A 15,079-nucleotide genomic window follows, 5' to 3' on the forward strand; every position below is an offset into this window, starting at 1 on the left:
CTAGTTCATTTTAACAATCTTTTTTAGCATTTATTTCATATGGTTCAATCTAACGCCATGTGTCAAGCTGCACTGCATGCTTTGCATGGGTTATTTCATCCTCAAAACGACCTTATGGGGTAGATCTTACTATTATCTGCACTTTCAGAGGAAACAAGACTCAGATTCTACCTGTTTTAAAACCTCACATGGTCCCGTTGTCCACAGCATCAACTCCTGGCTTTTGAACTGTGAGGCAGGCCAGTCTTGCCCCACTGTACTTTCTAGCCTCCCTTTAGTTCCTATTAGTCTTCTTATTCCCCACTGACCACTGAAGCAGTTGTGCTGAACTATGAGGTTCAACTGCGTGAAGGTTATCGGTCCACTCTGGCCCGGTGAACAGTCTGAGGAAACGGACCAGGTCATGTAGATCTAGTGTCTTTTACAGTTCCTAATACTAACTGCTTAATGAATGTTGAAGGAATAATTGCTTCCTTTATGAACTACTAATTATGAATAAAAAGCCATTCATACAAAAAACAAAGGAAAAAGCAAAAACAACAACAAAAGGGGAAAAAGCAAAATGAAAAAAGGAAACGAGTTATTCATACACGTTTTTAAAACTCTGATGTCATTTATTGGCACAAAAATTATTCTGATACAACATGGAGCCTAGACATGGTACACTTTATACTTTGTGCACTTAATGTTTCTTTTGCTCATCATTCCCAACAGGTAGGTGAGGCCTTCCCTCTGTGCTCAGCAGCTCCATGACACCGCTTTTTCCAAGCCCCTGCTCCAAACACAGCATTCAGGCCTCACTAGACACATCCCAGAACCGCATGGGCCACTCCTCTGCACAGTGTCCCCTCCATGCTTGTGCTCAGCCGAGGCCGCCCGCTCTGAAGAAACCCCATCCTAGTGGTCTGGGTCTTGGACTGAAGGGTTACATCGCAGCATCACAGGTGAGGCAGAAGTCAGACCTTTCCCACCCATTTTGGTCCATCTTGCAAATGCTGTTGCTGGACCAGTGAGGTAATGGGATGGGTGAGTGAGGAAGTGGGCTCCTCCCGCTTCCTGACAGTCCAGAATCCTAGGACGTGTCCTCCATGATCCGAGGTTTCTGGACTGCGCTGTGTTTGCTGTGTGCATGTTGACAGGAAAGACTAGGCCACTCTGCTATCAGCAAACACGATGAGTTAAGTCAAAACCCGTAATTCTTAAGTTATGATCTTCTGTTCCCCAAAATCAATGGCTTGATTTCTGTAGTATCACTGTCCTGGGAACCAAATCAAGCCTGTGTTTCAACAATATATTCTTCAACAGCAGCTAGGAAGTTGGTTAAACCAACTTTTAATATACAGTAGTTTTTTTCATTTACATTTTGAAATATTTAACAAAGCTGAACTTTCTGACCACTGTTTCAGCTTAGTGGAAGCATATACCAAAGTACAAAAGGCTCAAGAGAAATGCTGTGGTCACGTCTGGGCCTCCAGTTACCAGAAAGGACACCTAAGAAGACAGAAAGAAAAGGAATATTTTAATAATTTGGGCTCTTCAAAGCTTTACACAGCTCATCGAAAAAGGAAAGACCACGGTCTGACAACCCCGGGGACACTGCCTGAGATCTCCCACCACTAACTGTGCAGGACGCACTCATCTTTTCCAGCCAATGCTGAGCCTGCCGCGCTCCCAGGACACTTCCCTGTAGCCCCCTCTCAGCTCTCCCATCCAGCATGCCTCAGGCAATTAATCAAAGCAGACCCGAGTGGTCCCTGACGTTACAATCCCAGGTCATTAATGTGTCTTTTCATCTTCTCTGTCACTGCTCTGGTTTCTCTTTTCTTTGCCCTTCCTGTATCTCAGAATTGACAGCAAAAATCCCAAAAGATCCCTCCACCCCGTGAAAATAAGGAGGCCTCACTCTTCTCAACCAGGTTAAATGTACTTTTAACTTATTTTGGTGTTTGCCTTCCAAATATATATCCTTTTTAAAAAATTTTCTTCTTTTTAGAGCAATGAGCACACAAAGTGAGTACAACTTTTAAAGGGCCATGAAACTATGATTACACTTCCTGGGTCTCCCCCAAATCCTATTTGTGACTGGACACAGGGAGGGTCCTGCCTGCTTCTGGACGCAGGTACTTGGAGACGCCTGCTCACCAGCCAATGTAGCACTGGCAGAGGTTTTCGTGGGATGTGGCTTGTTTGATGAGCAGCTCCACTTGTGTTGGGACATCCAAAGTGTCATCATGAGAGAAGTCCCGACCTAGGACAAGGGAAACGGGAACATTTAACCTGTACCTGGTTTCAACTCCTGCTTGGCTTAACTCTCTGTGCAGCCAATCAGTTTATCCTCATACAGGTGTACAAAGGCTACACGAGAGCTGGATTTTAAATCCTCCTCCACGTGACCTGAGCCTTTCCTCCCACCGGGCAGTTGCTTCCATTATAAATTCATAACCTCGAACCTCAAACAGGCATGTGACACTGCCTGGCCAGCTCACGCTGCTTCTTTGGCAACATGCCTTTCCGTTTCATGAGGATTATTTCAAGTCCTCTATTCTCCCATGTCCAAGCCTCTCCTCTGGCTTCTCGCCCTCATCTCCTGAATTACTGAACTGACACAGGCTCTGATCCCTGAGGCGTTAGGCAGTGTTCAAGGTGCTGCGTTTGTTCGATCTGCGCTTCCTCTTCTTTGCTCCCATGACCCTGGAGAGCTGGCCCTCCTCCCATTCAAGGGCAAGTTCACCTGTGCTTGGAGCCTCACAGCATCAATGACCCATCCTTTCACTTGTGCCCTCAAACTCTCCCTCTCAACTGCCCTTTTCTGTTTTGTAAACATGTTCCTCTTTTCTATTAAAGAAACAAAAACAAAAACAAACCCTCTCATGCAACTCCTCCTCCTCTAGATATGGGCTCTCACCCCTGCACAGCCTAACTTCTCAAGAGTTTTGAACTTGTCTGCTTTCTTTGCTTCTCTCTCTCACTGCATGTTCCCTTCAATTGCTTCAGTCTGCCTGCCAGGTTCATCCCAGCTCTCAGGTCACCAATGACTTGGAGCCGCCTTTGAGCCCTCCGCATCATCAATCCTTTTGATTTCACCTAATGATCTCTTGAATTCATCTCCACTGCCACCACCCTAATCAACTGTCTAGCTCAGCCATGGGCAAATTATGGCCTGCGGGCCGGATCCGGCCCGTTTGAAATGAATAAAACTAAAAAAAAAAAAAAAAGACCGTACCCTTTTATGTAATGATGTTTACTTTGAATTTATATTAGTTCACACAAACACTCCATCCATGCTTTTGTTCCGGCCCTCCGGTCCAGTTTAAGAACCCATTGTGGCCCTCGAGTCAAAAAGTTTGCCCACCCCTGGCTGGAATAGCTAGGGCAGCTACTCCCTCCTCTCTAATCTGTTCTCCATACAAAGCCAGAACAGGCATAGTATTTCATCCACCCAGACCCTCCTCTTCCCTCCCACCCTCTTAAAAACCGTCAGTGCTTTGCTACTCAGAGTCAAAACATTTTGCACTGGGCTCCTCCCAGCTTCCTTTCTCTGGGGCAGTCAGACCAGCCCGCTTTTCCTCCCTTCCCTTCTCTCTTCCCTTCCCCCTTCCCTTCCCTTTCCTCCCTCCCCCCCTCCTTCCTTCCCTTCCTCCTCCCCCCCTCCCTCCCTCCCTCCCTTCCCTCCTTTCTTCCCTCCTTCTCTTTCTCCCTCTCCCTCTCCCTTTCCCTCTGGGCCCCTTTTCGTGCCACACTGCCTCCCACCAGAACAATCTACCCCTAATGAACTCCTCTCAGCGTTTACCTCCTGGCCTGGTTTGCTCAGGTACTTAGATTACATTCCTCTGTCAATGGCAGCAGAGCCCAAGTCCCTTTCTTCCACTTAACACAGTGAGAGTTCCCTTTAGATCCCGAGCCCTGCAGAGGCAGGGCCTCTGTCTGTTTTACCCACTCTGTTTCTTCAGCACCTAGCTCTTATAGGTGCTCCATAAATAATATACCGACTACCACTCTACGTGCCAGGCCCTAATGTGAATCACTTGGTACCCCATGTCTCATTGGAGCCTCACTGACTTCTGAGAGGCATTCTCATCATCTTCAGACCGAGAGACACATGGGAAGTGGTGGAGCTGGGTCTTTGGCTTCCCCGACTCCCACCCCATGTCACACTGTCTGGTCAATGTGACATGTCTCCTTTACAAAAGCACGCATTTCTCTCCTTCCAGAGTCTCCCCTCCATTACAGCTATCAAAGTTCATATTGGCAATGATCAGGGTGGTCAGATTTACTCTAATACCAGTCACGATAAAAAACTTTCCTGAATTTGGCTGACTTTGAACCCAACATAACTTTACTTTCTTCTGTTAAACTGAGATTAACCACATTACTTGAAGTAAACTTATTAGAAAGAATCAGAGAGGGTTCTTAATTGATGGTTTCAGAGACACTCCAGTTAACAGCATAGTTTAGGCACCAACACCACTAGAAAATGGGAGTGACCACCATTCAAGGAGATAAAGTCACTCAGATTTTATGTCCTTGTAAGTAAACATGTCCACATACTCACCAGTGAGCTTATCTCGAACTCTGTTAATAATCTCAATAGCTTTCTTATTTAGGGCCTCTGGTTTGACCAGACCATCTCCAACTGGAATACACAAAAGTAGAAATAACAGAATTGGATCATCACAACAGGTTCCATAAATGCCCCTGCTTTTCTCAAATGTTCACGCGTGTGTTGAGCAATTCTTCCTCTGTGTCTACCTTTGTCCTCAGAGCATAATGAGAAATTCATGGAACCTTTTCTGCTCAAAGGCGGTTTTGTTGCTTCATCTCATTGACCCTCTTGTGGTAAAACACAGCTGCTATTTTCTTAATGAGCTAGTTACTGGCACAAGTCCTCAGAGGTTGGACTTACTGAAAGAATGGATAGATTCTGGCACTGTGGTCCCCGTTTTCTTATGGGCTGGTTCCCCAAGTTCCACACCATTCAAAATTTCTAGGAGGAAAACAATCAATTAGCAGAAAATTTAAAAAGCCATTGTTCTGAGGTATTAGCTCTAATTCTTCATACACTATATTCCCTCTGATACTGGCCCTACATACCTCTAAGGGGAAAAGGAAGCATTATGTTACTCTTTATGTATTTAAAAGCTTTTAAATCTACAAAGCATAACTTTTCAGGCAAATATTGTAGCATTAATGAAGTGTTCTGACATAGAGAATAGGAGTATGAGTCAAAGACCTGGTGACTTATTTGGTTCGACAGAAACTGGCAATAATATAAAGAAAACCAGTTTTCAATGGGTCACACATATGACTGAGGATTTTTTTTAATCCTCAATATGTTAAGAGAGAAAGTGAGAGAGAGAGAGAGAAACATCAATGTGAGAGAGATACATTGGTTGCCTTCCATATGGGCCCTGACTGGGGATTGAACCTGTAACCTTTTGGTGTACAGGATGATGCTCCAATCAACTGAGCCACCCGGCCAGGGCTGAAGTATTATTCTTTGGAGGAACTTATACATCAAATCTGGGGAGAAAAAATCCTCAGGCCTAGGGTCACCCTCCACTGACTATGGCCTTCAGGGAGAAAGAGTCTAAAGTCAGAATTATGAAGTTCTTCACACAATGCCCTTGTCCACTACACACCTTCAAAATGAACCCAGTGATGATGATACTTTTTTAATGAGCCTCTGGAACTTAACTTTTACGGCACAAAAAACCAACCAGGTCTATTCCCATCTGCTGGCATCAGAGCTGGCTGTCCTAATTCCCCGCTGCGTGCCCCAGGCAGCATGGGGAAGTCATCCAATGATGTAGTGAAGAGGTGGGCGCTGAGAGTTCAACAATAAGTCTCACATGCTTTGGATGAGACCAGTCACTTACACAAGGTACCCCAGATCCCATGGGTGATTTAGGTATTTAAGGATGCTATCATGTGTCTAGGGTAGAGTCCACACATGTGCAGAGATGTAACCCAGGATTCCAATTTCCTGCCCATTTTCCCTTCTACCCATCCAGATTCCATCTGTCCAGTAAGTATCAGCTTAAATTCCACCAACCCAAGAGCTCCCTTACCTACTGCAGCTCAGACTGATTACTCTGCTCGCTAAGTCCACAGTCCTTTATTCCAAACCAGATCACGTGGTACTTGATTACACAGTGGGATGTACTGTTCTCTTATTATTTATATATATTTTGGTCAATTCTATAATGTGATTCTGTGCTTTAGGGCAATCTCTATGTCACATTCTTTTTGCATCCTTAACATTGTTTGGCGTAGCTAAGTAACTAGTTGCAAGTGTTCCATAAACGACTGAAGAGAATATTTACTTTTTTTACACCCCCAACAGTATTTCCCAAAATGTGAACTGTGTAGATGTTAGATTTTATGAGGAAAGAAGGGGCAGGCTGGGGTTTGGGGACAAGAGGAAGGCTACACGAGGTTAACAGCCTTCCTGTAAGACCTCTGAAGAGTGCTCACACACAAACCCTGTGGGGCTCTGGCCCTTGTGGGGCATTACCTTCCTGGGGGCCTATTCTGTGGACCACTCTCTTGGAAACAATGTTTTGCGTGGTTTTCTGGCTCCTCAGGCAGCAATGTGAGTATACTTCTGCTGCCTGCACCTTTCCACTTCTGAGCTATTAACAATGCTTTAGGATCAAGGTAGTATAGCTAATAACTATCCCAATCCACACACTGCTCAAGGGCATGCTAAATACTAACTAATATTCAGACACACCTTTAATTTTATTTCTATAGCTACATTAAGATTGGATAGTTGGCCGAAGCCAGTTTGGCTCGGTGGATAGAGCGTCGGCCTGCGGACTGAAGGGTCCCAGGTTCGATTCCGGTCTGGGGCATGTACCTGGGTTGCGGGCACATCCTCAGTGGGAGATGTGCAGGAGGCAGCTGATCGATGTTTCTCTCTCATCGATGTTTCTGACTATCTCTCTCCTTTCCTCTCTGTAAAAAATCAATAAAATATATATTTAAAAAAAAAAAAAAAAGATTGGATAGTTGGATCAAAATTTCTGAGCTTTAGGTACCCACTCCATCCTGAGAGGCATTAAATAAAAAAACATATACCAACTGCTTGCTGCTCAGTAGATATTTCTATTCCACGTTATTGAAGTTAAATAAATGCCCATGAGGTGAGACTTTAGCAGTGATAGAATCTTCCTTCCCTTTGGGTGACCTCCCGAATATTCAGCATCTGTTCCTACTGTAAGTCATGCCTCCTAATGCAGTAGCAGAGCTCACCCTGTTCTAGAAACACTCTGGATAGAAGGGGACAGAATGTGTCTCCCACGGGGGCACCTACCTACTGACTGGCCAGCAGAGTAGGAATCTGTCCTTGTCCGGGATCGCTTGTTGCCTTTGGTATTTGCTAGAGAAAGAAGTAAAGGGATGATTAAAGAGTGCCTCAGACTTTGACTTGAAAGTAACTTGGTTGATGTGATATTTTCTTACAATCATAAATGTATAGTATTTCCAAAAGCTATATCCCCTAAGACAGAACCAAAGGTGTATCACTCAGGAGTCGTGGGTGGATGTGAGCATGGATGTGCAATCCTGAGGGATGCTCTCTCGTCAGGTTGGAGTTAGAGAACGTAAACCAGATCTCCTAAGGTAAAAGCATGACTTAGTCGCAGTGATCAGACTCCTCGTTAGTAAACTCTTCTTGTTAACACGTTAAGCGCCCAGCCTGTTTTGTCTTCCGGATGGAAAGTATAGTGTCAGTCACCGGTGGCTGACTGGGCGCTTAACGTGTTAATAAACTTCGAAGGAGGTGGGAACGAAGGGCAGAGGGAGATAATGCTGACTCAAATCACAACTGTTTGCATTTCCTATCAAAATTCCAGCTTGTTACTCTATATGAAACCTAAACAGACAAAAAGCACTGAGGTACTTCATTTATACTGAAAAATATTTTAGATAATATTCAAATTGGTGACTGGAGTTATATGTTCTGGTTAATAAAAATACTTGAAATTCATTTCCAAACACCAGAGTACTTTGTGAAATGTAATGCAATTGCTCAGTAATACAGCTCAGGCTCCAGGCTTGAAGGGCCACAGGCTGGTGAAATGTACTGAGTCAAATACTCCTCATTTGGGAGGGTGCGGACTCCAGCTCCCAGGCACTTGCTAATACTCACTGTCCATCAGCCTCCAGTTCAGCAAGGGGTCGTAGACAAAGGCTTCCAGCACAGCCATGACGCTGTCCTTGTGTTCCCGAAGCACTTCCATCACGGTGTGGCATGTGATTCTATAGTTGCCATCCAGACCAGTAACCTGCACAAGGGCCAGAGCCACTCACCACACAGGTCACTGATACTGGCCCCTTAAGGCCTCAGGACCAAAAGTCAGACAGTCGAGAGGATCCACCACCCCACTGAGGAAGCAGACACAGGCCGATACCCATGTGTCAGGCTGGGAATGTCTTCAGAGCAAGGGATCAGTGAGGTCACAATTGTGATTCATATGAAACATTGTGATTCATGTGACCTAAAGAATGGTAATACTTTCAAAGATTATTTTTAAAACAATGGAAAATACCAGAAAAAGACTACAAAAATACTCCAGGCATTTTGGGGAACTGGTGAGCTCTAACAAGCAAGTCTGTTGTCAGGGTTGTAACTGTATTGCCCCTATTTCAAAGCAGCTTGTTACCAATATCTACTCACCTCCATAGCATTGGTCAACATTCTTGTCAGTCTAAATGGAATCTTCTCTGGGAATTTCTCTCTGGTCATAGCAACCTACAGGGTAATACAGGGAAAAACCCAGTCTAGTCGTTAGATTGTTTTCTTTAGCTAATGCCAGGAAAATAGGGGGGCTTTCCTTTCCTTTCTATTTCAATTAAGCACAGAAATGAAGTAACCTGAGTCTAGTGAGGGGACTTGAAAAGGGATTTAAAAGACAACTAAGAAGAAAAAAAGACAAAGAGGGAAAGAAGAAACAAAAAGAAAAAGTGTGCATCATGCTCAGGCCTTGGACCAGCAGGCCATGCGGAGGATGAGGGTTCTCTATTCAAAGAGGCTCAGTGAGTGAGTGGCCCTTACCCCAAGGGCAGTTTGAATCCAACTAAACCAAGTATTAAAGAGCACGGATTTCATTTTTCAGACTGACTTCCTAGCACCTTGGCAGGACAGCAGGGGTGAGCTTGAGTTTGCCAAAATGGTCAGAGGAGGGTGAAAACTGGTCTCCGGGAAGGTGAGCTTCTGTGCTGCTCTGGAACACGTGCTCACCTCAAAGCAGTCCCCAAAGTCAATGTGCAGGATCTTCCCACTCAGCCGGTCCAGCATCAGGTTGGATGGGTGTCTTTGAGAAACCGAATAGAGATCAGGGGAGGAGGGGAGAGAGAGGGAGGGTATCAAGAGAGCAACACTGATAAATAAATTAACAAGTATGTGATACTCTAGGCCACAGGTTGGCAAAGCACAGGTCAGGCCAAATCCCGGCCCCCACCTGTTTTTGTAAATGAAAGTTTTATTGGAGCACTGTCATGCTCATTTGTTTAAGTATTGCTTCAGGATGCTTTTGTGCTACAACAGCAGACATGGGCAATTGTGACAGAGATCGTATTATATGGCCAACAAAGCCAAAAATATTATCTGGCTCTTTAAGAAAAAGTTTGCCAACCCCTGCCCTAGGCCTGAAACAGGATTTATCTGTGTGAATCACAAGTTGCCCACGATACCATGATAATCTAGTCACAAGATAAATAGTTCCCGGCAGAGCTGGCATCTCAGAGTGACAGGCTCTGTCATTACTGCTCAGGACCTATCACAGGGCCTTGTCGCCCTGAGCCCATCCAGGCAGGACCACCTGAATTCTGTAAACAGGCATTCTGCTTTTTAAAAAACACACAAGTATTTATTATTTTTGTGTGATAAAATTATTTTTACTCTCAAATAAGTGTATGAGACATGATCCCAGGAGAAAAAATAGTGGACATAAGAGAAGTAGTTTTTTAAAAAAGTCTGTTGAGTCAATTTCTGTGCATTCCTTAACCACTATTCCAGTCAGTACATTAAGATGAAATTTATTATGAAGAAATATTGGCAGGATCTACTTTGGTTGGTTTCAATTACAGAAATAGAATTATTTATCTTAACACAGTGGTGATTGACAAATGTTTATTGAATCAATCAAATCAACTGGATTTAATATGGTTTTTTAATACATGAAACCAACCTATGCAGAAAGCAGTACCCTTGAACTACGATTTTCCTTCCCTTTAGTTTGATGTGTTGCTCGCAGGCACGAATAATAAATAGGAGACTAAGGTTGATGCCGCAAAAAATGCCTAAAGTACAAAATACAAACGTTTACCAATGGTCAGAAATCTCACTGGGATACAAAATGAAACCATTCAAGAATACCACAATGGAGAAAGAAGACTTAAAGAAACAAATTAAACTCACTCACCTATCTCCCAGGCCCAAAATATACCCAACCATGGACATGACAGCTAAAGAGCGGGTATAATTGGTTCTTCGATCAAACCACACCTAGAACACAGGAGCACAAGTGAACCAGGCTCTGGAAACTTTAAACAGTTTCCACATAAGTGTACACAATCAATTACTTCCTTATATTCTATCATAAGCAGTTAGAATGTAGAATGGAATAAAGATCCCATTCACAATTACAAAAAATAATAACCCATCCTCGAAATAAACTAAAAAATGTGCAGAACTTAGATGAATAAGTAAATTAAACTCAGCCTAGAAATGTAAAGACTTGAATAAATAAAAATATCCATTTAAGGATATCCACTTAAGATTGTCAAGATATCCTCCCAAATTATTAGACACATTTAATGCAAAATGTTTCCAAAATGTATCTGGAAAATAGCCAATGAGAAGAGACTTGTATTAATAGTACGGTACTTGAGGAGAAACAGGCAGAAAGATCAATGAAAGAGAATAGACGCTCTAGAAAGAAATCCAAAGGCATATAAGAATTTAGTGTATAACAAAATTTAGTGTATGGCATGGTTCAGTGGTTGAGCATCTATCTATGAACCAGGAGGTCACGGTTCAATTCCTGGTCAGGGCACATGCCCAGGTTGTAGACTTGATTCCCAGTGTGGGACATGCAGGAGGCAGCCAATCAATGATTCTCTCTCATCACTGATGTTTCTATCCCCTCTCCCTCTTCCTTCCTCTCTGAAATTAATAAAAATATATTTAAACAAACAAAAATAATCTTTTAAATAGGGGAAGGATGGGCTATATGGTAAATATTGTGATATTGGCTAGTTATCATAAGAAAATAAAATTTATATCCTAATCTAGATTCCAAATTGGGTTAAAGATTTACATGCAAAAACAAATCTTATAATTATTACGATATATGTAAAAAGATATAATCTTGAAGTGCGGAGGGCCTTTTTTTTTCTTTTTTCCTTAATTAGGGTTTTTCTAAATATAAAGCCAAAGGCTTTTTATATAATTTTAAATAATTAAAAATCTGGTAATTTATAACTTTAAAAATGCCTGTATATAAAAAAAAAAAATTAAAAACCAAGGAACATACCATTAACAAAATTAAAACAACAAATAAACAGGAAATTTATAACACACATGAAAAAGATTTAATCACCTTAATATATAAAGAACTCAAATACTATCATAAGTAACAGGAGAAACATTAAATACTAAATCTACATCTGCTAAGGTGCACGGCTTACCCATTTAATCTTTGTAATAAAAGACTGCACATAATCTCCAGCTAATCATGACAGAATGCGCCCACAGGAGCATGAGCACGAGAAAGCCTCCTGACAAGAGTGGGTGCCAAAGTGCAGCGTGTGCGTGGAGCCGAGAGTGCCGTACCTCGGAGCTGGGGCTTTTCAGCCACAGCAGCTTGGCCAGGTCGTCCCCGGCTGTGTTATTGACGGCGTGCTCAAACACCTCGACCTTCTGCATCAGAGTTAGGTGATCGTAGTCGGGAGCCATCTGTATCAGGACACAACCATTGTGAGAAAGCAGCCCAAGACAAGCAGCTTAAACCCAGGAAGAAATAAGGCTGAGGTCGAGGCAGAGCTGGTTCCAATTTCACCACCACAGCCAAAAGGAGAAGTGAAATAAGAACGGTGCAAAAGAAAAAATGGGAGGGGCCACTCTCACCTAGGACCACCGGAGCTGCCAGAGCCTGAGGGTAAAACATCAGGCCTCACCGCAGCACAGTCCACTGGTGAGAATGAGAGCTCTGGAGCGGTCACGTTTCTGGGTAATGAACAAGTCTTTCTCATCACCCACACAGCGCCTAACAGTATTTCTCCACAGGCCAGCGCTGTATGCACTGGGTACTATAAGTCATACTGCGCAGTCTCACCTCGGATGGTGAAATCTTAAATTTTGGGCTTTAGGGTCCTTCTGTTTCTTAGAGAAGGTTGTCTTCTTTAGGACTCACCTCCTTAACCCCTAGAGTGCCGGGTGCGCTATCGCGCCCCTCCTGCAGCATCACTGTTAGATGCTAGTAGTTCACTCTTTATTGACAGATGGCACCTAAGTGCAGATTACTTATGATGCCGAATGTTTGTAGTTCTAAAATTGAATATGTAACTTCATTTACTTGCGACTCATAATTTTTTTCCTAAACTGCTGTAAAATCAGCAAAAATGCCTTGGCAATTTTAGCATAGTTCCTAGGATATTGGTTGGCACTCGAAGGGTTAAACCTTCTTTAATGGCTAATTCCCTCAAATCGATTTTTCAGTGATGGACATACAGAAGAGCACAGAAGAACAGCTTTGCATAGCCTTCCCCACCTGGTCAAGTTCGCCGAGACGCTACAGGGCTGGGTCTGGCAGCCGCGTCACCTACCCGCAACATGATGCGATGCTCGATGTTGAGAAGGATCTTCTTTTTCTCCCTGTAGTCCCGGATGAGGGCATGCAGCGTGTCACAGTGGGGGACCCAGCCGATGAGGCCCGAGTTGGTTGATAAAGGAATGACTGCATATCTCTGGATGCTGGTGCCCACAGGAAAGCAGGATTATTGTACAGTAAACAGAGTACACCTTTGACTGCTCATAGCACATGCAAACTAGTTTTAATGAACCCTTTGCACAGGGCTGTTGTGAGGTGTGTGATGAGGGCATTGGCAAAGAATAAGGTATCACATAAAGATGATGCAGTGACAGTACAGAAGCACAGCAGTCTCTCAACCAGCCTAACAAACTCAGTGCTTTGAGGGGAAATTCAGTGATTATTTCTAAGCCTAAATTTCTAAACCTCTCACATGTTCCAACTCAGCTTAGAAATGTAAATATTCATAATTCTTAATAGAAAGAGGGGTAAGAGTACTGAGGATAGGAAAGGTCTGGCTGGGCTGGAACCCCACCTCAGCTACAACACATCAAACTTGCAGAATCTCCAATCTAATGGCCACAAAGTGTTCCATTCTGGATCCTTCGGAGGTTGTTAAAGACATTTCTCATGTGCATACTCTAAAAATATGGAGGATTTTTCTTTTTGTGTTTGATACCTTGGCTATCGATGGCTTCCTGTCAGGTATATATTTTTCTTGTTTTTATTCATACAAGTACGTGACTACATAGGAGAGATGTAGGAAAAAACTAGGAGACTTCTGAAATCATTGCCATTTCCATGCATCCGGAATACCTGAGGTTCTTCCGAAGAGATGTTGGGTCATTGGCCAGAAGGGTGTTAACCAGGCCGAAGAGCTGCATCACTCGCTCGTCCTGTCGCAGGTCTTCATGGCCCTTCAGAAGGAAAACAAACTCATGCCCGTTGCTGCCTGTAAGGAATGGTAGGAGCAGTTAGTGGAGATCAGAGGGTCTTAAACCTGTCAGGGGGTAGACCACCACTGTCTTCAAAAGATCCTGCAGACTGCATGTAAAACTCCCTAGAACTGATAAAGAGAACACAGCCCTGCTTTTGGTGCTCCCTCAATGTGATGTTCAAATTAAAAAGAGCCCGACTGGTGTGGCTCAGTGGTTGAGTATCGACCTATGAACAAGGAGTTAATGGTTCGATTCCCAGTCAGGGCACATGTCCAGGTTGCGGGCTCCATTTCCAGTAGAGGGCGTGCAGGAGGCAGCTGATCAATGATTCTCTCTCATCATTACTGTTCCTATTTCTCTCTTCCTCTCTGAAACCAACAGAAATATATTTAAAATAAATAAATAGCCCTAGCCAGTTTGGCTTAGTGGATAGAGAGTCAGCCTGTGGACTGAAAGGTCCCAGGTTCGATTCTGGTCAAGGGCACATACCTGGGTTGCAGGGTCCCTGGCACTTGTCGGGGCGCACGCAGGAAGCAACTAATTGATGTCTCTCTCTCACATCGATGTTTCTCTCTGTCTCTCCCTCCCCTTTCCACTCTCTCTAAAAATCAATGGAAAAATATCTTCGGGTGATGATTAACCAAAATTAATTAATTAATTAAATTTAAAAAGCTCTGTCTTTGAGGACCAGGAATGATTCTTTTTATTGTATTTTAGAGAGGGAGGAAGGCAGAGAGGGAAACATCAATGTGAGAGATACATCGACTGGTTGCCTCCTGTATGAGCCCCAGCCGGGGATTAAACCTGTGACCTTCTGGTGCATGGGATGATGCTCCAACCAACTAAGCCACACTAGCCAGGGCAGAACCAGGAATGATTCTGCATAGAAATGGTCTTCTGAATGTTTCCCTTCCCAACACACTCTGGCCTTCTCTGTCCTGCTCTGACCTGAGAAGCCTGGCCTCTCCAGACTGTATCACCTGGGCCCCCAGCTGGGCTTGGCCAATGAGGGCACTGGCAGGAGGTAAGAATGCAGGAAGAGAGAGAGAGGTCAGGGTATAGAATGCAGGAAGAGAAAGAGGTCAGGGTATTTGCCCAACACCCAGCCTGGCCACAGTTCTAGAAGCAGCTACGTCCCTCTAACTGGGCTATAGCTTCTGGTGGTACAAGCCCTTGATGGGTCTGGAGAGTGGGGGTAACAGCTTCTCACTGTTGGTTCTCCTAACTCTGCTCACACCTCTGATAACAGCTCCTTCATTAGGTCTCTTTAAATATTGCTGGGAACCTGACACATGTTTTAGTATTAGAAGATACCCGTCTGTGGAG

General features: G+C 43.8%; 1 protein-coding gene across 6 annotated transcripts in view; it reads right to left on the reverse strand.

Moving 5' to 3' along the window:
• Positions 1 to 589: 589 nt before the first annotated feature.
• MTOR (mechanistic target of rapamycin kinase) overlaps positions 590 to 15,079 on the reverse strand; it is a 119,222-nt gene continuing 104,732 nt past the window's right edge. For 4 of the 6 annotated variants that reach the window (XM_036347881.1, XM_036347882.1, XM_036347879.1 and 1 more), the window contains 12 exons: positions 13,632 to 13,767; positions 12,832 to 12,979; positions 11,840 to 11,962; positions 10,428 to 10,510; positions 9,245 to 9,317; positions 8,681 to 8,755; positions 8,153 to 8,288; positions 7,316 to 7,381; positions 4,904 to 4,984; positions 4,553 to 4,633; positions 2,143 to 2,248; positions 590 to 1,491 (listed from right to left, as the gene is read on the reverse strand). In XM_036347881.1, coding sequence (XP_036203774.1) covers positions 1,476 to 1,491; positions 2,143 to 2,248; positions 4,553 to 4,633; positions 4,904 to 4,984; positions 7,316 to 7,381; positions 8,153 to 8,288; positions 8,681 to 8,755; positions 9,245 to 9,317; positions 10,428 to 10,510; positions 11,840 to 11,962; positions 12,832 to 12,979; positions 13,632 to 13,767 — 1,124 coding nt within the window. In that variant the 3' untranslated portion in view covers positions 590 to 1,475. The other 2 variants (XM_036347883.1, XM_036347884.1) reach the window with 2 other exon arrangements.

This window comes from Myotis myotis, unplaced genomic scaffold, assembly GCF_014108235.1.
Source record: "Myotis myotis isolate mMyoMyo1 unplaced genomic scaffold, mMyoMyo1.p scaffold_m19_p_2, whole genome shotgun sequence".
NCBI lineage: Eukaryota > Metazoa > Chordata > Mammalia > Chiroptera > Vespertilionidae > Myotis > Myotis myotis.